Source organism: Ochotona curzoniae, unplaced genomic scaffold (genome assembly GCF_017591425.1).
Source record: "Ochotona curzoniae isolate NIBS_2020 unplaced genomic scaffold, NIBS_Ocur_1.0 contig_1071, whole genome shotgun sequence".
Taxonomy (NCBI): Eukaryota; Metazoa; Chordata; class Mammalia; order Lagomorpha; family Ochotonidae; genus Ochotona; species Ochotona curzoniae.
This window is the reverse complement of record NW_024464939.1, coordinates 22,100,640-22,123,708: the sequence shown is the minus strand read 5'-3', so window position 1 is coordinate 22,123,708 and position 23,069 is coordinate 22,100,640. Positions and strand designations below refer to the sequence as shown.

The following is a 23,069-nucleotide window of genomic DNA, read 5'->3' as shown; positions in this document are numbered from 1 at the left end:
TCAGTTAAAGGATGAATTAGAAACATATTGTTCAGCATTAAAAAAGATTGAATTATAATATAGGTGGACCTTGAAACTATTTAAGTGAAAAAACCCATATATGCTATGGTTCTATCATATGGCACACCCAGAAAAGGCAAGTATAGAGACAGAAAGCAAGTTACTTAGTGATCACCTCGGGCTGTGCAAAGGAGCAGGCTTTGATTGCGCGTTGATGTCCGGGGTATTTTGTGAGTTATGGAAGTGGTCCCAAACTCGATTTTAGTGATGGTTGTACAGCTGTATAAATTTTCAGAAACTATTTAGTTGCATATTCTTCCTGTCCTGATCATATTATATACATCCTTAAGCCATTTTTTTCATTGGATGAGGGAGGAGTTTATAAATAACAGACACTTGGGTCTGTGAGTTAGGAGTAGAAGTCAGTAAGGATAATAATTAAAAAATGGAAGCTGAGAAAGTCTTTTCACGGTAGATTTCGGGAGATTGAGTTTACTCAGGTAAAGTCTTCAGTCTTCTGTATTCATTTGCACATGAAGAGTTTCTTTGCTCTGAAAAAGTGAATTGTGGGTAGAGAACCATTTACTCTGGTTTTCTTTGTTTTTCCCTTTACCTGTTCATAATTCAGTGTGATGGTGTACAAAAACATTTGTTTAGTTAATAGAAGATTATAAAAAGTTAGATGCACAACACTCATTGTTTAATGATGGAAGTAAAAAAAAACACTTTATAGTTATGATTTCACCGTAAAATTGTTTGAATTTATCCTATGTTTAAAAAATGTATTCTTAAAGCAGATTCATTTTGGCACTTAAACATGCGGAGTTTAAGAAATAGCACTCTATTGTAATGGGTTCTATAACCATAATATGTTTAAAATTTTGTTAAGTTTTTGATGTTTTTTCGGAAATTTTTATTTTATTTGAAGAAATCCAACTTCCCTGGAATTCCGTTTTTTTGAGATGGTTAGAGAGTAATTTTATGAAGTCATGATTGATTACAGCGTTACTTGTGTAGTAGCAGACTTTGGTGTGCTTGTTATATTCACAAAAGTAATTAAGTCCTACATGTGTGACTTCATGGATTAGATAGTTTTTTTTTTCTTCTTTGTAACTAGAATGTAGAACAAGAAATAGATCCAGTGTTGCTGGTAGTTCCATGGATTGTGCGAGCAAAGACAGGAGGGAGAGTTCAGGAAGAGATCACTTAAACACTCCTCTTCGATCTATAGCATAATATCCTCTATTTTTAAATGTGTTTTTTATGTGACACTATTTTAAATGAATGTTGTATTTTCTTTTTACACTTTAATTTTTAATAATAGATGGATTCAGATCCTTAATTGTGTATTTGATGCAGGAATATGATTAGGCAGAAAGAAGTGAAAGTTACAAGTGATCAAGCAGTAAATTCAGGATTGTTTTTTGAAGATAAGCCAAAACCTTCAAAACAATCACTTCAGTCCTACCAAGAAGCCTTGCAGCAGCAGGTAATCCATCTGTTCACTGATTTGTTTGATGTTGAAACATGTTATGTATCAGTGCAATGAACCCTTATAATTTTATTCCTTATTTTTGACTATCTTATTATCTTTGAGGTTTTGTTTTATTTTTAATATTGTTTGCCTAGTTGAGGAAGGTATTCCCATATGGCTCTCTGATTAGGTGGGGAGGGTCCGGGTATGGAGGAAGGGTGGCTTCAGTTTTCTTTCTCCTGCCTTTCCTTTTCCTTTCCCCTTCCCTTCCTTTTTCTTTTCCTGCATCTTCCTCTCTTCCTCTTTTTCATTCTTTCTCTTCTCCCTTCTTCCTTTTTAAGAAGATTTATTTGTTTTATTGGAAAGAGAGCATTACAGAGAGAAAGAGAGACAGAGAGCAAGATCCTCCCTTTGCCGATTCACTCCCCAAAAGGTTGCAGTGGCCAGAGCTGAGCTGATCCAGAGCCAGGAGTCTCCCCTGGTCTTCTATGTGGGTGGACTTGGGCTATCCTCTGCTGCTTTCCCAGGCCACAAGCAGGTCTAGATGGCAAGTAGAATAGCAGGCTATGTACCAGGTGCCTGTATGGCTTCTTTTGTGTCTGTACTGGTGGAATGAAAGGCAGCTGCTCGTTGCTGTCAAAGTACAACAGCATCTAGGGAGGATGGATGGTCATTTGGTGACTGCTCAAGGACCCTGATGTGGGGACGGTTCCCAGGATGTTACCTGAGTAGTTTTGATAGTTCTGAACACATTGTTGACTTTGTTGCTCCAGAGTTGAGAATCTTCAAGGTCTGTTGGCTGATCAGGTTCACCTCAGTGTCCACAGACCTAGACTCCTGTTGCAAAGCTTGACCAGGAGAGTTGTCCAACCTTTTCTGCTTTCTATCTTTTGATGAGGCACTTTCAATTTCATGCTGTCACAAGCCAGCCAAAGGAAAGAGGTTTTATGCCAATTAGAGTAAAAACATTGGTTAATACTAACAAATTTCCCTGTTAGAAAGATAATTGGTTATGATAGATACCATGGCAAAGCACTTGTGTCAGATAAATCTTACAGTGAACTAGGGAGGTAGCTGAGCCAGGAGGCAGTGAGGCTCTGACCCAGATGGGATCCTGTGAAGGATATCTACGAGGCAATTCTGAGGTTTCATTAGCAAGAATCCTCATAGGAAGAATTAAGAACAGAGGGCTTGAAGATGATTCTGAATATTTTAATCAAGGAGAATAGTGAGACTGAACCAAGATGGGAAATTAAAGAAGCATAACGTGTTAGATGAGCACAGTAGTTTCTGTGTAGTTTGTAGTGTATGTTTGAAGGCTGTTTACCTAGAGCATCTGCATCAAATGCATACATTTTGCAGGGGTTTCCTTTGTTTTTGAGAGGGCTTGATTTTTGATGTAGCTGTAAATTAACTGAAGTACTTTTCTATAAAGTTTCTATTGGATTTTTTTTAATGTTTTCATTCAGTTTCTGCATGGTAACTTTCTTGAAAGATACCATTTTTTCCCCCCCCCAAAAATATGGAATTACCAACTTTCTTAAGTGTTAGATTCTATAAATGAAAGACTGACTTTTAAATTCAGAATCTGTTTTTTGGATGAACATATAAATCTGATGAAAACAGTTTTCTGTTGTGAAAATATTTTCTGTATATGTTGATCCTTTTGGCCATGATGCAGTGAAACTTTGCCTAAATACATCATTGTATATGGTTATGATTTTAAAAATGATTTTCCCAACTGTACATACTTGTTCACTGTCTTTTCATATGTCTGTAAATAATGACTGTGCACTTATGTTAGTAATGGTAAGAATTTATTTCTATTTTTTTTCCAAGTGTTATTCTTTGAAAGGCAGAGTTAGAGAGAGGCTTTTCCATCCAGTGGCTCACTAGCCAGATAACCTCAATGGCTAGAGCTGCTCCAGCCAGAAGCCAGCAGCTTCTTAGCAGTTTCCCATGGGAGTGCAGGGGCCCAAGCACTTAGCCATTGTCCAGTGCTTACCCAGGCACAGTTGCAGGGAGCTGGCTGGGAAATGGAGGAGCTAAGCACCACAGGCAAAGGCTTAGCTGACTAATAAACAGTGCTGGCCCCAAAATGTATTTGTTTTATGTGCAGTCATCAAACTGTATGTAAAGTAGGCTACTATTGTTAAAAGAACTTGGAATCTTCAGCTTCTCCCTCAATTTGGAGGATCAAGTTTGCCTAGGAGGTAGATGATAACTAGGCAGTTTTCATGAAAAGATTGATGTAAAAGCAAAGTACGGAAATCTTCATGTTCCCTTGGAAAGGCCTCTGGGGGCTTGATTTGGGGGACAGTAGCTACTTATTCCAGTCACCTAAGTATTTTTTGGTTGGGTTTTACCTGTGTTAGGAACAATGAAATTATACCATTTACAACCAGGTGGGCCCAACTAGAGACCATTATACTCAGTGAAATGAGTCAATCACTAAAGAACAAATACCATATGTTGTCTCTTATATAAGGAAACTAACATGGGAAGTGTAACTTCAATAATCTGATCCATTCTGTTTTTTGGTTGTTTGCTTTTTTGGCTGTATCCCATGTGTTTTGATGCTTTTTATTTAAGTTTTGTTCATTCCAAATAATCCCTTTTTTTTATCGAATTCATCACTGGCTCATGCACTACACGGTGGCATTGTTTTTCCCAAGACACCTTTGTGTTTCCTTTTTGTCATTCATGTGTTGGTCACTTAGAGGTGCTGTAATTTGTTGTTGATGTTGTTGTTGTGGCTGTTCTAACTCATACCAGTTGTTTACCTGGTTTCATGGCTTCTAAGTTATGGAAATGTATAGTGATGGAGTGCTGGGGTCTATCGTGTACAGATGTGGGGGAATAATGGAACATGCATCCCTACTTTCAGACTAAAGATAGATTCCCAATGAAATTGTTGGACATGTGTAGACAATGGGATGCTGGAATGCCTGATAGCCTGTACCAATAATGTCGGGGTATACTTGAATAAGAAACTAATAGAATTATGGTTCCTTATGAAGGACTACACTATTGTAGTAAAATGGGGAACATCTGTTGGGGGTGGGAGTTTTCATGGAATCCAGCGTATATGAAAATGTACCACATAATTCAGAATTCAAAATAAAAATATATTAAAAAAAGGAATTTTCAACTTTATAATGAAGTGCATTGAATAAAATATATCTGGTTTTGTGTTTTTAATGGGAAAGATAAAATTACATGTGATAGTACTAACCTGTTATATTAATTAAATGTATCTTATGTTGCTAAGATTCGAGAAAGGGAAGAAAGAAGGAAGAAAGAACGTGAGGAGAAAGAAGAATATGAAGCTAAATTAGAAGCAGAAATGAGAAGTTACAACCCCTGGGGAAAAGGTGGAGGTGGTGCTCCTCTCAGGGATGCAAAAGGAAATCTGATAAGTACGTTATTTCTATTGACTTACTGCTTTATATATAAACTTTGTCATTTAATTGTCTAAAATTGAGAGTAGAGATTGCAAGATGTGGGAGTCATAAACTGTAAAGCAAGTGCTCCCTTTGTTTAAATTAATGAAAAAGAAGTACTTTAATGACCTATTAAGAGGTTAAAAGCTTTTCTTCTTCACAGTATTACTCATTTGTGTAAAGTTTTCTATCATCTGATGATGATGGACCTGTAGAGAAAACTTATGTTATTTGGTGTTCACCGCAGTAATCAGAACAGTTTCTTAATCTCCTAATAAAAATAATAAAATTCATATTACAGTTTAAATAGTTTTTTCTTCATAAACTTGTAAGGCATCTTACATTTTACATTGTTGTAGAAAAGGAACTTAATGCAAGAACTCCTTTACAGAATAAAATAGGCTTGATCGCAGATACATTTTAGTGAGTTGTGGAAGTGTTTTTATTGATCTTCCCATTATACACTGATAAAAATTGATCTAATCTCATAGTTTGAAAAGGGGTTTTATGTGCCTTGTTGCATATGCCATTAGTCTCCAAATTCCTGTTGGTTTTGCTTGAGTTTATGATATTGTAGAAACATGTATGTAGTAGAAACCAAATTTTAAATTTTGAATTTTGATCTTTTAGTGAGATAGCAATATGTAGTATTGCACTGTCTCTTGATGCTGGACAGTGACAATGAATGAATGATGGGCCTCCAGCCAGTCATGATTATGAGGGCAAACAACAAATACTCTGTGACGTGTTTCACGTGTTAAGTTCTGGTGTTCAGAAGATTAGATGCATTAAATGCCTTTTCAACTTATGATGAGTTTATTAGAATTTAACCTCATCCTAAGTTAAGGAATACCTGTTTTTGTTATAGTCTTTGATTAAGTTGTACCTAAACAAAAACTAACATTAAGAAAATGGATATTGAGCATCAATTAAAAGCAAGAAATAAAGGATAATAAAAATGTACATATCAAAATGGTGAAAATGTAGATTTCATGTTGCTGTTTAGGGGATGCAACTTGTTACAGGGATGGATCAATGATGAAATTTCAGTTTTGCAATTGAGTTACTAGAATGCATATTATTCCTTTACTTCCATGGTATACATTCTTAAAGACATGTAAGTGATACATAAATGAACATTTCTTACATAATGTTTTAGAAAATTGTTTTTCGATACACACACACACACACACACACACACACACACACACACGGTGAGAATGACAGAGAGAGACAGAAATCTTCCATCTGCTGGTTTACTCCAAATTCCCAGGAGTTGCAAATTCAGTACACCCTTGTGGATGGCCAAGACCCAACTACTTGAGTCATTACTTGTTTCCTAGGTTGCAGTTGCAGTATCTCAGTACACAAGGGAAGTCTTTAACTGCTAGGCGAAATACTCCCCACTGCCCATTTCCTTTTAAAGATATCTCCCATTGCAGATGTATGAATACATACATTTATTTAAAATGCTCTCATAAAGAAGCTCAAATGCTCAAGACTAAAGGCAGTGCCAGTCTACTTCTCTCTTATGATGGTGGGCAGTTGTTCTCCAGTAGGTGAGTCCGTTGTGAAGTCCTTCGCTTAGAGCTGAGCAGACAGAATGTAGGTGTTGGTGAGAGCAAGTTGAGACTCTGGTTGGGAGCTGGCCTAGAATTATGCAATGCCACCCTTGCCTTCATTCCATTGTTCACATCTAGCTAATGTTTTCAAGGTTAAGAAATTTCTTTATGCCTTGGAGGAGCACATAAGATTGACAAACAAATAGTCTGTCCTAAATGTACATTTTAAATTGTTAGAAATATACTGGTTACTATGAAAGAGTGCTTTAATGACTGAAGCATTGGGAAACATTGGTAGCAATGTTCTGGAATTTTCCAGACTGCTTTTAAGATCATTTCCAGTTCACATAATTCGCTTTGCAGTGTTTTGTGTACATAAAGTTGAGTAGGATAAGTGTGAGTCACTGTTTCAGAATTGCTTATCTCAGCAGCAGTGGAGGAACTTTTTTAAAATTTCTGTTTTTAGTAGCAGTATTTAATTTGCTTATTTAATATTCCAGGCATGCTGTTAAGTATGAAATAATTTTTAATGGTATTTTTCAAATCAAATTAACTCATTACTTAAACAATATCAGTTTGTTTTCTGTGTGGTTGTTATGTTTTAGTGAAGGAAGTAACATACTTTATTTGTAATGTGTAAAGAACAGTGTGATAACCCAGACTTTTTATTTTTTGTACTTTCTCTTGGTTAACTTTACTTTTTTAGCTTATTTTATGTGTTTATTTGAAAGGCAAAGTTCCAGAGACAAAGAGAGGGAGAGAGAGAAATGGATATTCCATATCTTCATATGGCCTTCACTACCAAGATTGGGCCAGGCCAAACATAGGAGCTTCTTTTGGGTCTCTGATACAATACAAGTGCCACGCAATTGGGCCATCATCCATTGCTGTCCAGTTGCGTTACCAAGGAGGCCGGATTGGACGCAGAACACCTGGGATACAATCCAGTGCCCATGTGGAATGTTGGCATTATAGGCAGTGCTTTCATCTACTTTGCCACAATTTTGGCTTAGATTTTGATGACCTTTAATTCTGCTGGCTTTCCTGATTGCTGTTGTTTTCTTTTGATTTTTAACTATAAAGAAATTGAAGAAATGGAAACATCACCTTTACCTTAGCTCTTTAAGAAAAAACTGTGCTGCTTTACTATTTTACCAACTTTGTTATGTGTAATGATAGCTCAGTTACACTTTTTTTATATTTATGTATTTTCTTCTTGAAAGTCACAGTTTCAGAGAGAGAGGGAGAAAGAGAGACAGTCAGATCTTCCATCTGTTGGTTCAATCCCCAAATGGTGACAGTGGCTGGGTCTGAGCTGATCAGAAGCCAGGAGCTTCTTCCAGGTCTCCCATGTGGATGCAAGGACTCAATGACATGGGCATTCCTCTGCAGTTTTTTCCCAGGCCATAAGCAGGGAACTAGATTGGAAGTAGAGCAGCTGGGATAAGAACTGGCACCCATATTGGATGCTGATGCCCATATGGGATGCCAGTGTCACAGGCAATGATTAGCATGCTATGCCACCACATTAATCCTCTCAAAGATTTTTAAAAATTGTTTTAGGATTATTATTATTTTAAATTTTATTTTTTTTGTTATCAGGTTATGATACAGTTCCATAGGCCCTGGGATTTCACTTATCCCCTCCCAAATTCTCTCTCCCCTCACCGAGTTCTCCCTATATCATTACTATTGTTAGCTCTTCATAAACAGTCATATGTCCATTATTGCGGGCATGGCTAATGGCAGAGAGTCCAATATCTTATTGTCAAGATATAGTGAACAGTTTCATTGGGATTCCATCTTTGTCTGCAAATAGAGATGCATACTGCATTGTATCCTCACATCTGGATATGACAGTCTCCATTATGCAGTTACTGTATATCCCTTTGAATGAAAAGCCACAAAACAAAATCAATAACAGGAAGACAAAAAAAGAAATTAGCAACATCATGAAGTTAAATAACATGCTACTGGATCACTAATGTGTCACTGAAGAAATGAGAATCAAGAACCTTCTTGAAGAAAATGCTACTGTATGATCTATGAGTCATTGAAGAATTTAATAAGAAAGTGTTTTGAAGAGGTGAAACTAACGAAAAAAAATCAAAACCCAAGAAATATAGTTTCCGCTGATCTTTGTGGGTGAAATGTGTCTCTTGTAGACAACAAATAGACTTTATTTTTTTAATCCAGCCTACTAATCCATGACATTTGATTGATGAGTTTAAGCCATTTACATTCAGGGTTGATATGAATGGTTGGTAATTTGGTCCTGTCAGTTTGGCAATGGGTTTTTCATTGATTTGGTCATCTGTTGTTATTTTACTGGGATGTTCTTCACATTTGCTCTTGGTTTTGGTTGGCGCTATTCCTTTTCTCTGTCAACAGAACATCTTAAGTTTCATTTGTAGAGCAGGTTTGGAATTGGCATATTGTTTTAGCCTTTTTTTATAGTGAAAGATTTTCTTTCATTTTCAAAGACAAAGGAAAGTTTTGCTGGATACGTTATCCTGGGCTGAAAATTTTTTTCTTTTAGAATCTGGAATATGTTGCTCCATTCTCTTCTTGCTTGTAGAGTTTCCTGTGAGAGATCTCCTGTGAATTTAATTTGCATTCCTTTATAGTCAGTTTTTTTTTTCACGTGCACATTTAAGGATCTTTTCCTTATGTTGCATTGAAGAGAGCTTGATGATCATGTGTCCTGGTGAAGATCGCTTTTGGTCAAGCATGTTGGGAGTTCTGTGTCCCTCCTGGATGTTGTTTCCCAATTCTTTCTCTAGATTAGGGAAATTTTCCCTTATTTCATTGGATACATTTGTAAACCAAGCTTCTCTTTCTACACTTTCTTAGACTCCCATAACTCTTATGTTTGGCCTTATAATAGTGCATTTCAATTCTTGAATACTCTTTTGGCCTGATCTGGCTCTGCTTCCAGCTTTTTGTTTGTTTCTCCCTGATGACAGGAGTATCTTCCAATTCTGAGATTCTTTGTTCTGCCTCCTTCATTCTATTTTGCAGACTCTCCACTATTTTAATGTGCTCCATTGTATTCTTCATTTCTGATATGTTGGCATTCATTTGATTCCTTTTTTTTTGTGCGACCTATTCCTTGAATTGCTTGAACTCCTGTGTTACGTGCTACTCATTGTTGATAAGAAGTTTCATAACAAGTGTTTTGAATTCTGTATCTCCCATTTTTTCAAAGTCTTCTTCAGTAAACTCTGAGGCTGGCAAAGGGTTTTGCTCGTTTGCAGGGGCGTCTTCAGGAATATTCATTGTGCCTCTGTCTCTTCTTTTGCTCTTGGTCATTGTACTTCTGGTTAGCAGAGTCTTCTCCTTGGGGCAGGTTTCTAAGCTGTGTCACCCACAGGTCTACAATGTGATTTTACTTGTTACAGTTGGCACATGGCTCTTTGTTTGCAGCCACTTGTGCCACTCCCTCCAGTGAGTTCCAGGTCTGGGTTCTTCTGTTACATTTCCACCAAGGTTTCTGTAGCCCCAGTTGCTGGCTCACCAGTCTCCAGCTCCTGTGATACCAGGCTGAGGCTGCAGTGTTGTCTGTATATACTTTTTCCCACTTATGGTTGGAGCAGGTGCCAGGCTCAGGGAGACAGCAGGAGTGCTATATAGCTAGGTTGTTGCTGCTGGTGAGCTTTCTGGAACCTGTTGGCAGTTAGGTCTGAGGGCCACACATACCGATTTTGACCTGTATGATGCCATAGGATTATTTTTCTGTGGGACCAGTGCAATGCACTGAGCTCAGTGAGTTCTTGTTGAGCTCAGCGCATGTGCAGCTCACTGTTGTCCTCTGCAGTCCTAAGTTGCTTGCCACACTGTATGAAATGGTGCCTGATGTTCCAGTGGTAAAGTTCTTGATCTGCTTGCCATCAGCTCTGAGTGGTACCTGGACCTATCTTGGGTAGAACCTGTAGGATGCCATGTTTTTGCAGTTCACTAAATGAGAAATGAATTCACTCTCATCTCAGTGCATACGCAGTTCTGTCCATAGCCTTAGCCTCCTTAAACACAGTGGTACCATGTCAGTTGTAGGAGGCCCACTGGACTATGAAATCCACCCTATTCCTGTACCGCCAGTGTGTGATCTACTGCTGGTCAGATCAAACAGACCAGTAGGACGGGCAGCTCTTTGTCTGGGTTCACCTCTGTAGTTCCCGGTAAACATCCCTTCCTACCTTATTGCTGGTGGAGTTCAAATTGCCTGTGGAGTTCATATTGCTGTTCACTGAATGCCACTGCGTCATCAGTCATTGCAACACCACATCATTGTTTTCCTTGCTTTCCTGTGTCTGTCTCCAGGTGCCTGTCTGCTTCTGTTCTGTCCTCTCCTGTTTCCTGGAATATGCCCTCTCTGCTTTACACTGGCTAATATTTCTCCATCTGTTTAAACATGTCCTTATCCTGTTCTGCCATCTTGATTCTCTGCACATACTCTTTATGTTCTCCCTCCTTGGAGGGTTTTCTAACATTATTTTGATTATGTTTTCTCATGCTTCATCTTTGGAGCTTCCGTTCATTTTGTGAATTCAAGGTTCCCTGAATGCTGCAGTAGGATTTGACCTTCCTTGATTTTGAACATCCCTTATCTTTTGTAACATTCACTTGGGTTTTTTTTCCCATGTTCTAACTGGCATTCTAATTGTGAGTTTTTCATGATGCCAGGTTGCCTACTTCTTTTGGATTTTTTTTGGTATGTGTGTGTTTAATAGTTGAGTGTTTGTTTTGATAAAGAATTCTTCTTCAGTCATGTAGTTCTGTTTTCGAGGTTACTTAATTTTGGGTATTCAGAGTTTTGGTACATGCAAGAAATTACCTACAAACTTAGTGTTTCAAAATAATAAGTCACTGCTCGGCAGTGTTGTGGGTAATTTGTGGTTAGCTCAGATAGGTGGATACTCCACCCTCACGGCTTTTCCTGAGGTCACAGTCTCAGGCGCTGGCCGGACCACAGTCTTCTGAAGACTTGGTATGTACTTGAGAATACATCAATGGGACCAGCATTGTGATGCAGTGCGTTTAGCTACTGCCTGCAACCCTGGAGTTAGATATGGGGACCCTTTGGGTCCTAATTGCTCTGCTTCTGATCCTATACCATGCTAAGGTTCTTCGGAAAGCAACTCTTAAAAGATGGCCCAAGTGGTTGGGCTCCTGCCTTCCACATGGGAGACCTGCTTGGGGTTTAAGGTTCTGCGTTTGGCTTGGCTCAGCTTTAGTCATTGCTGCCATTTGGTGAGTGAAGCAGCAGATTGAAGATCTGTCTGTCCTTACCTCTCTCCTTTTCTGCATCCCCCGCCCCCCACTGTCCCTTTCTCCTTCCCCAATACTGCCTTTCAATAAATATTTAAATCTTAAAGAAAGAAAATCTTTTTCAGTATCTCTTTAGAGACCTTGCTGTATGGGCCTTAACATAAGGCTCCTTCGGTGTGCTCCTGATACGCTGGCTGGCTTTCTTTGGAGTATGCAGGTAATCTGTAGCTCAAACTAGGTGGAAACCATGTCTTTTGTGAAGTGGACTCCAAAGTCCTGAGTTATAAGTAATGAACTACTACCTTTAGACTACCGTGAAGGGAGAAGAAAACTCAACTTTTTGAGGGAAGATTATCAGAGTATTTGTGTACATATTTTGAAACACTCCATGTGATTGTGTATTTCCATTAGGAGAATGAATAAGGTTGAGTAAATTTTGATATGCTTTGCTTCACGTTGTTGCCATGCTTATTCCATATGAAAGAAATCTCAAGTTGTGAAGTAACATAGATATTGTTTATATGGTTTTTATGAGTTACTAAAGATTTATGTGCCTTTAATGTCTCTACTGATTTTGAGTTTATTTTACAGGGTTTTGAAAATTCTAAATGTTTTGATAATGCCGTTTCTGTTTTCAGGATAACGTATCAATTAATCATTTCCAGCTGTGTGCTATTGCTTTTCATTCTGATTCCCTATTTAAAAAAACGTAATTAAAGAAATGTTTATTGAAATAAATGGCTTGTTTTTCCCTCTCAGCTGATTTGAATAGGATGCACAGACAAAATATAGATGCCTACCATAACCCAGATGCAAGAACCTACGAAGATAAAAGGGCTGTTGTTTCTCTAGATCAAAATTTAGCCACTTCAAATGCTGAGAACCTAGAAGATTCTGCAAATAAAAACTCAGGTTTTTAATCATATATATATTTTTTATTTCTAAGGTCGTTCAGTAACATTTCTCTGACAGAATTCTTAACTGTGATTTTTTTGAACTTGTTTACTCTGAGTTAGGAAACAACACATTATTTGTGTCTGTTTACAGTGCCTTCGGAGTTTGGGTATTCTCAGATTTGTAACTTGATAGGTCATATTGTAGCTGTGACCATCCTTGTTATCTTGCTAGTCAGGAGACTTTTTTTTTTTAAACCAAATACTCTTTAAGCACATATGTGCTTCTTATGCATAACTAAGGATTAGTGAAGTGATATGGATGTGATTATCTACTCCCCATTGTAACTGCTTGCATCCTACTTTCTTAATCAGATGCCTTTAAATTCCTATTGAATAACCTCATATCATTAAATGAAAGTTATTCAGTACATTTTCCTATGACTTGCTAGGAAAAATCTCTATCTTCTTCTGTTACTTGTGTATATACATATGTATAAATATGTATGTATGTATACATATATTTGAAAATATGTTATATATTTAAAATCAAGGAAAGTTTTAAAGTAAATACCACTTTGCACTACTACTTTGATTCTATACAAGAAGTATTTATTGCAAACTTTTGCTTTTGTATTTCAGTTTCTGTAGACCAGAAATTAAATTCATAATAGAATGTTCTAAAATACGCCTAGTATTCTTTTTCTTCCTTTTTAAATAGTCCATGCAACTTCTTATTGTCAAAACTGATGGGTTAGAGTATTTAACCCTGTTTGTTTTAATCCTTCTATGGTACCACTAATCTCTGTAGTCCTTTGGACAATTCAGTGGGTGAATTGCTTGTTGTTTTTATGTGGGCAGCCTACTCTGTTCTTTGATTCTTGTTATTGAAAAAATGCTTTCTTAGGATTTTTATACATTGCATCCAGGTTTGACATTTTTGAACATCAAAACCTGAATATTTGACATTTTTCATGTTTTAATTTGACATAATTTGTGCAATGGGAGCCATCACAGCACTGCTTGTGTTATTGCTGCTAAGAGAATTTTGGTTTCTTTCTGATTTTTTTTTTATTCCTATTGCTGCCTCTGATTATCTGTGCTTTTGCTTCTATTTATCCGTTTTGATCTCAGTGCCATAGACTCTTTTTCTACACATTCTTTTCCATTTCCAGTATTATTTATGTTTCCAACTCAGCCTAGAACTTTTAGAAATATGTTTCATCAATGAGCAGAAATACTGGAAATCAAGTTTTCCTGCATGATGTTTGAATGTGCAGGACGAAATTTGCTGTGTGTAGTCTTTTGTAAGGCCATCAGGTTTTTATGCTCGTGACATTTGTCAGGGTGCTCTATTTTAAAATATCACTTAAAGAAACCATTAAATGCGTAAATGTCCCTGTGCATGTATTAAAGTTTTCTAAATTAGACAATTTTTGCTCTAATAATTAACCCCAAATAAACTTATGAAACTATTCATAATTACCTAATTAGTACAGTGCTAAATACATGTTTGTGTAAGTGTGTATGTAAGTGTATATGTTTTTAGGTGAATGTACACACATGTAAACCACACAATGTGGCACTTACTATTTTAAAGGTCTTAGGGAACTTGAATCTGTCTGAAAGTTGAATATTATAGCATATACTTAGCATTCATTATAATATTTTGTTCATTAGGCACGTTTTTAAGGCATGTTAATTGTTTTTGTTCCTTTTGTTTTTTAGTGAGCTACTATATATGAAGTTCAGTTCCAATTTACCTTAAGTTTGTTTTTGGCTAATATGATGCCTGGATTTATATCAGTTTTTTTTGTGTGGTAAAAATATTCCCTGTGGCTTTATTTTGTAGTTTACCTGCTTCTAAAAGATTTATCTTGCCTGTCTCTATTAATATTTTTTTCTAATTATTCAAAGGTTTAGAATATGATTGGTTATTAGAGGTGAAAGATAACATTCAATTTTGTTTTGCTAATCAGCTTTTTGCCACAGGATGAGATTTAAAAGAAATTGCAATGTGTGTTTAGTTTGTTTTGGTATAAAAATTTCCTAGAGACAAGAAGTATTTATAATGTCAAGTACAGTCTTAGCTTGCTGCTGATCTGTTTGAGTAAGCACAGGTAAATTAGAAGACAAAGGTAGGGCTTCCCTGGGTGGCAGCTAGCCTGTAAAGCAGTCTGACTTTACAGAGCTGTTTAAGTGAGAGACTTCTGTGCATGATACTGCTGCTGCAGCAGAGCAGTCAGTAACTGACAAAGAGTATGGGGCATTCGGAGAGGCCTGAATCTAAGCGCGGTATTTTTCTCCCTCCATTTGATGATTTTTCTAGGGTTTAATTATATTTCAGGTTGCTTTTATGAGACTACATAGTACCCTGTAAAGTATTTCAGGTTGCTTTTATGAGACTACATAGTACCCTGTAAAAGTAACATAATTTTTGTTGTTCCTGTTTATATCCCATTAATTTTATAGTTTTTTAAAGGAAAACTTTCACATGATTAAGACTCATACTAGTTTTTAGAGATATTACTTTGTGTGTGTTATCTAAGCAATGGGTAAAAGGAATTTTGACATCAGTTTTTAAAAACAATTTTAGATATTTATAAATATATGTATACATAATACATTTTACTATCTTATGAAATGATCTTAAATAGAGCAGAATTATACAGAAAGGTACCTAAATTTATACTTTTCGCTCTTCATTAATTTATGTTAAAGCCCTTGCTTCAATAAGAACTACTTAGGCTGCTAGCTTTTATATTTCATTTGTGTCTTTTAGGTATCACGTGTCGTAGGTCTTACTGTCTTATTTACTGTTGTTGATTTTCATCTTCTCTGTAGTCTCTGTCTTCTGATTTCAAACCTCAGTTTCTGTATTGAGCACTGTTTTTAAATGTTTTGATGTGTTAGGATACTATTCATTCTTTTACATTTTCTAAGCATTGAGTAATGGTGATTTTTTTTTTTTTTTGTATAATGTCTCTTTCAAGGTCAAACACAGACCTCTCCTTTTGCTCGGGGAAATATATTTGGTGAGCCTCCTACTGAACTTCAGATTAAACAGCAAGAATTATATAAGAACTTTCTTCGTTTTCAGGTAAAATACTTATTTGGTCATAGTTTCAAACTTTTATGATAAGTTAACCTTGTAAAGATTATATTTCTATGTAATTATAAATAGAAAGTCAGTGGTATTTCTCAATGATGTGATATCACTGCAGGTTGAAGCTAAAGATGATCATATTTTGTAATAAATGTATTATTTATGTTTTTAGGCAAATAACATTTAAAATAGTACAGATTTCCCAACAATCCCTTGAGTACCCATATAATGTTTATTAAACAAGCGGACTTAATGAGAGCCCTCACACTGTGTTTGCTCTTGTGCTGTGTATAAGGCATGGAGTCAGAGATGAATGAGATGGTAGAAAGCTTTCAGAATTTATTTTTACCTCCCTCCATTCCACATCAACACCTATATCAGGGTCAGGTGAATCTTTTTGAATCTTTTGACTCATCATTTGATTTGACTTTTTTGTAATTTGTTTTCAAAACCTATAGTATTCTCTTTCTTCCCCCGCCCCCTAACTCTTCCTTTCCAGATTTACTTATTTGAAGGTCATAGTTCCAGAAAAAGAGGGAGACAGATCGCTTGTCCACTTGTTCACTTTCTGGATGCTGCAGGTGCTTGGTCAGAGCCAGGAGCATCATTTGGGTGTCCTATGTGGGTGGCATTTGAGCTATCTCCTGCTTTTTCCTGGCCATTACCAGAGGGCAACTTGCTATACCACAGCTCCAGCCCCCAGAGTAGCTGAATGTTTGGTGTCCTTAGCATGAGGTTTAATACAATCCAGTCCAATCCCAATCTGTCAGTATTGTCATCTCTAATACTAACTTTTGGGGAAATTGTAAGTGAAGTAGTAATATAATGAATTAGTCTGTAAGAATGAGTGATCTGCTGTTAATGTTTGTGATGTATTAAGGGAGGATTAAAATGAGTGCAAGAGAAAGGATATTTTGCTAGGTTTTTGAAGTGGATTCTTTCTAAGGATTGACAGAATATTCATATTGAATGAGAGAATAGCTTTGGAGGTCCCAGTGTAGCTGGACTCTCAAATTAGATGACATTGGGTCCTCTTTTGAACTTAAAGAACCTGTGATATATTGTGCGTAATACTGCCAAATCAAAATTTAAGTACTTTATATTGTACTTCACAAGTCTTAGCCATAATCTAAAATTTAGCCAACAACACATATAAACAAACGAAATGTAAGTCTGTAGCCTTTTATTATTTATATGATACAGTCACACAAATTTTGTTAAACCTCAAAACTCTTGGTAGAATTGTTCTATTTTTCGGGCTCAGCACAGTATCCTAGCTGCTAAAGACCTCGCTTTACACACTCGGTGATCCCATGTGGGCACCGATTCTAATCCCTGCAGCCCTGCTTCCCATCCAGCTCCCTGCTTGTCACCAGGGAAAGCAATGAGGAATGACCCAAAGTCTTGAGACCCTGCACCTGCGTGAGAGACCCAGAAGAAGCTCCTCTGACTCCTGGTTTCGGGTTGGCGAAGCTTTGGCTGTTTTGGCCCCTTGGGGAGCGAATCAGCGGACAGAGAGGTTTCTTTCTGGCTGTACTCTTCTCTCTGTACATTTGATTTTCTAGTAAATAAAAGAAAGGATTGTTCTATTTTTGACATACAACTCAAGCACAGATACACAGGCTTACTCACAGTGTCAAAGCTTGTCATTTGTGAGGTTGTGGCTTGAACCCAAGTCTTGTGACTTTTTTCAAGTATGATGTGTAGGTATCACACTTCTAGGCATATTAAGTCTTTCTCTTAAAAATGACTAGTAGTTGAAGGAAATGTGACTATTAGGAGCAGCCTTTGGTCCTCCTATCCTTTAAACTTGCTTGGTATATCTGTTAAGGACTCGTCTTTAAATGCTGACTTTCAACCCTTTTTAACATCTTAAAAACTTTTAGGGGCGAGGAGGCAAACAAAATATAGCACAGAATTCTAAGAATATAATATAACTAAATGACATACAATGTGTTAACATTTTATTTATTTGAAAGAGTTAGAGAAAGAGATCTTCAGTCTGCTTTTTTATTCCCTTAAGACTGCAAAGGTCACGGCCGGGCCAGCCTGAAGCCAGGAAAAAGGAGCTTTGCTCAGGTCTCTCACATGAGTGCAGGGACTAAGGACTTGGGCCATCTTGCACTCCTCTTCCAGGCTAAGATAACCTCTATAGTCACATAGTAAGTAGTAAAGCTGGAATTTAACTCATAGCTCTGTTCTGTTAAAATTTATTTTTGGGCCCAGTATGGTAGCCTAATGGCTAAAGCCCTTGACCCTTGAAAGATCTTCATCCATTATTTCACTCTCCAAAAGTCCAAAATAGCCATGTCTGGGTCATGCCAGAGCTAGAAGCCTGGGACCGAATTTGGATCTCCCATCTAGGTGGCAGGAACTGAAGTAGTTGAGCCATCATATGCTGTATCCTGGATTGTGTATTAGCAGGAAGGTAGATCGCAAGTACAGAAGTTGGCACAAATACTCTCATATAGCATGTGGGCTTTCATGTGGCATTTTAACTGCTGTGCCAAACTGCTGTAACTTGTAGTTTTTTAAAGATTAATTTATTTTTATTTGAAAGACAAATATGCAGAGAGAAGGAGAGACGAAGATTTTTCTATCTGCAGGTTCACTCCCCAAATGGTCACAATGGCCAGACCTGAGCTGATTCAAAGCCAGGATGCAGGAGTTTCTTCCAGGTCCCCTATGTGTGTACAGGGTCTCGAGGCTTTGGGCCATCCTCTACTGGTTTTCCAGGCCGGAAGCAGGGAGCTAAATGGGAAGGAAGTACAGCAGCTGGGACATGAACAGGTGCTCATATGGGATCCTAGCACCTGAAAGGTGAGAATTTGAATTTGGCCATTGAGCCATTGCATTGTTAATAGGCTTTTTTTTTTTTAATTTACTGAGTTATTTATTTAATTACAAATGGTTGCAGTTGCCATATCAGTAACTTACAAATTTCAATATTTTGATTTTGGGCACTATAATATTTACCTCATTTAGTAATAATAAAATTCATTTAAAAGACACATTATTATCATCACCAAAGATTGTAAAATCTTGCTGTTAATTGCTCCTAGTTTTTTATACTTTATATTATGGCTCTTTCTTGATAGAGCAATTGAAAAAATTTAATAACTTGTTTTTTAGAATTTGCAAAAAGAGGATGCATATGTTAAATGTTTTAAGTTACCAGGAAAGTACAGTTAGTATTCTGACTTTATAGTAATTCTACAAAATAATAACTAGATTAGGTGCTGGCATTGAAGCTCGGTAGGTTAAAATACCTCCTGCAGTGTTGGCATGCCAAGTCAGATCACCTGTTTGAGATGGGGCTGCTCTGTTTCTGGTCCTTCTCCCTGCGGATGAGCCTGAGAAGTATCACAAGATGGCCCATGTGTTTGGATTCCTGTTACTCATGTGGGAGACTTCAGTGGAGTTCTGGCTGCTTGCTTCTGCCTAGTCCAGCCCTGGCTTGTAGTGACCATTTTTGGGGTGTGAACTAGCAGTCGAAAGAGCGCTTTTTCTTTCACCCTCTCTCTTACTCTGACCTTTAGTAATTAAATATCATTAAAATAATAATTTGGTTTAATTTCTTAGATTGAAGAAAAGAAACAAAGAGAAGAAGCAGAACGCGAGAGACTGAGAATTGCAGAAGAGAAAGAGGAAAAGCGGCTTGCAGAACAGAGGGCACGGATTCAGCAAGAGTACGAGGAGGAACAGGAGAAGAAAAAGGAAAAAGAAGAAGAGGTGCATCTCCTGCCTTTTTTAGTTTATTTAGACTTAATCTGAACGTGATATCTTTATTTGACTTGAAAGATATACCTGGAATATCTGGAATAATTGGAAGTTGAAAAATATCAAAATTGGTATTCATTCATTGGATTCCTTATTAAGGTGAAAGAGTAATTCAAGATAAATATACATTTATTTCTTCTAAGTGAAAAAAAATAAATGTTGAGTGAGGATGAAGATGTCTGATTTTTTGATAGTTACCTTTATATTAAAGACCTCTACATCTTCAATTTTACCTCTTTATTTCAGACAAATAACTTAGTAAACATTTGAAGGTATTGTAGAATGTGCATATGCAGTATGTATTTTTATTTTAAAGCAAAGGCTTAAAAATGAAGAGCTTATTCGTTTGGCTGAAGAAAGAAGAAAAGAAGCAGAAAGAAAGAAGAAGGAGGAAGAAGAGAAACATAATTTGCAACTTCAGCATTACTATGAAAGAGAAAACCTGATTGCGGCAGAAACTAAGGTGAGTACCCCGAGACTGTCAGTCGTTCTGTAAGCCACTTCTGCTGTGAAAATTACGCAGTTGTTAGAAAAAGGAGGAAAGAGTAGGCGGTGTGTTTGCTTTCATTCTTACTACTGTGCAGTGTGTTGAATTTTCTGAGATGTCATTATGCTTTGTTGGTATTTTCCTCCTAGAAAATATAATGGATTTCATTTTAACATTATTTTTATCATAATAATGTGATATTAATACAGTGCGGAGAGATTCTGAGTAGGTCACAGTTGGAATTCTGAGAGCTTAGTGATATTCTTGTTTCTTCTCTACATCCTGTGTTCCTTCCCTTTTTCAAATTTGGAAGTGTTTCTAATTTACAATATAGTGAAAGGACTAATACTTTACAAAATAAAAAGTATAAGGACTAGTTCAGCAGGAAATATAGGCAAGAGCTATAAACAATAATAAAATTAAAATGTCTTTCTTGCATAATGCAAATTTTAAAATAATCAGATCATCAAAACTATAGTACTGTATCTTTATTATTATCAATTTTTAGTGGTGACCATGTTAGCAGAGTTTAATGAAGAGAAGTAATGAAAAGAGTACATCTGACAACAGACTAGGCTGGCATCTCAGAAAGGAACTGACGGCCTATGAGTATGTTATTGTTAACCGTTTGTTTCTTGAAGATATAAAAGTCAGCTTGACGAAACTATATTTGCAGCAGTGCTGGTAATGCAGTATTTCTTATTGGTTTTTGACTTTTTTTCTTTTTTTAAATTTTAGCTCCCACATACAAGGGAGAACAAGCATATTGGTCTTTGTGTGACTTCCTTCACTGAAAGTGATAACTTCTGGTTGAATTCATTTTTATGCAAATGGTAGAATTAGTTTCTTTTTTCATGGTTGTACTGTGGGGGGGGGGGGTGTACATTTTCTTAATTCATTTGATGATGAGCCTCTGGGTTGATCCCATAGTTTGGCAGTTGTGTAGAGTACAGCTTTAACACTGGGGCAGGTATCTGATGTAGTGTATTCGTGTCTTTCAGGTGTATACCCAGTAGAGGGATTGCTGGATTGTATGGCAAGTTTGTCTCTAGTTTAAGAAATCTGCGTCCTGTTCTAGTGTACATTCTTAGCAGCAGTGCTCGAGTTCCCCTTTCTCCACCTCCTTGCCAGCATGTGTACTTTGTGTTTTTCAGGCAATGGTCATTCTGACAGGGGTGAGGTTAATATTTCAAGGCTGATGTATTTTTGATTTGCATCTGCCTGATACTAGTAATGTTGAGCACTTCTTTCATATCTTGGTTGGCTATTTATATTTTTTGACAGTTGTTTATGGAGGTCCTTTGCCCATTTCTTAACGGGATTTTTTTCTGTTTAGTTTTTTTTTTTAAAGATTTATTTTTATTATTTTTTTTATTGGAAAGGCGGATATACAGAGAGGAGAGACAGAGAGGAAGATCTTCCGTCCGATGGTTCACTCCCCAAGTGAGCTCAACAGCCGATGCTATGCCGATCCAAAGCCAGGAGCCTCTTCTGGGTCTCCCACACGGGTGCAGGGTCCCAAAGCTTTGGGCCTTCCTCGACTGCTTTCCTGGGCCACGGGCAGGGAGCTGGAAGGGAAGTGGGGCTGCCGGGATAGAACTGGCGCCCATATGGGATCCCGGGCGTGCAAGGCAAGGACTTAACCACTTGCGCCACCGTGCCAGGCCCTTTATGTTGAGTTTTTGAGTTGCTGACATATTCTGGTTATTAATCCTTTGTTGTAGAAGTGGTTTTCAAACATTTTTTCTCTGGAAGCTATTTCTTCACTCAGTTGTTTGCTTTCTTTAAAGTACAGAAGCTTCCAAGTTTTATATAATCCCATTTGTTTACATTTGTTTTTGTTAACTTTATTTTGGATGTCTTAGCCCAAGAGTCACCATCTGTAATAGGCTGCTGAAGTGTGCTTTCCAGTAACTTCCTACTTCAAATTTTGAACGATACAAATGACAAAAAGCTAATATCATTGCATGAGGAAAAGCTGAAAGCTTTTCTTCTCAGATCTAGAACAAGTCAAGTATATCCACTTTTCACCTCTCCTAGTATAGTGTTGGAAACACTAGCAGTAGGAGAAAGAAATGAGCACACCACTATGAAGCTGTTACAGCTGATAAACCAATTCAGTACATTTGCAGGTTAGAAAGTAAGTAGAAAAACAGTAGCTTTTTCCTTCACCAATGATGAATTTGTGAAAAGAGAAATCCAAGCAAATACCATTCATTGTAGCTACAAAAAGTGAATTCACAATATTTAGGAATAAATCCAAGTGAAGAACTGAAAGATTTCTGCAGTGAAAATTATGAAGATGATGAAATAAATCTTAGAAACATAACAAAACATACTCTTTGCTCCTTGCTCATGGATTGGAAGAACCAGTATTTCAAGATGTCCATGGTATCTAAAGCAATATACAGTCAGTTTAATCCCTATCAAAATTCTTTTAAAAATTACCAAAAAATCCTATTGTTCAAAGGAATCACAAAACACTCAGAATGCCAATGCAATTATGAACAACAATAACAACAACAAAATCAAATTTGCAGGTATCATAGTACCTTTCTTCAAAATATACTGCAAAGCAAAATTAATTAAAATAGTATAATACTGGATTACAAACTGACACATAGACCTGTAAAGTAGAGCCCTGAAATTAATCCGTCTGCATAGGGTCAAATGATTTTTAAAAAAAGATTTATGTCTTTTTTGTTGGAAAGGTAGATATACAGAGAGGAGGAGAGACGGAAGAAATCTTCTATCCATTGATTCACACCCTACATTTAAGGATCTTTTCCTTATGTTGCATTGAAGAGAGCTTGATGATCATGTGTCTTGGTGAAGATCGCTTTTGGTCAAGCATGTTGGGAGTTCTGTGCCCCTCCTGGATGTTGTTTCCCAATTCTTTCTCTAGATTAGGGAAATTTTCCCTTATTATTTCATTGGATACATTTGTAAACCAAGCTTCTCTTTCTGCACTTTCTTAGACTCCCATAACTCTTATGTTTGGCCTTATAATAGTGCATTTCAATTCTTGAATACTCTTTTGGCCTGATCTGGCTCTG

The 23,069-nt window shown here is 36.9% G+C and overlaps 1 protein-coding gene across 1 annotated transcript in view; it reads left to right on the top strand.

Annotated features, from left to right (window-relative positions):
- Positions 1 to 23,069, top strand: part of CSPP1 (centrosome and spindle pole associated protein 1) — a 118,618-nt gene that overhangs the window by 65,995 nt on the left and 29,554 nt on the right. The window contains exons 16-21 of the mRNA XM_040994721.1: positions 1,360 to 1,489; positions 4,746 to 4,893; positions 12,507 to 12,659; positions 15,634 to 15,740; positions 19,329 to 19,478; positions 19,843 to 19,989. Coding sequence (XP_040850655.1) covers positions 1,360 to 1,489; positions 4,746 to 4,893; positions 12,507 to 12,659; positions 15,634 to 15,740; positions 19,329 to 19,478; positions 19,843 to 19,989 — 835 coding nt within the window. The remainder of the gene's footprint in view (positions 1 to 1,359; positions 1,490 to 4,745; positions 4,894 to 12,506; positions 12,660 to 15,633; positions 15,741 to 19,328; positions 19,479 to 19,842; positions 19,990 to 23,069) is intronic.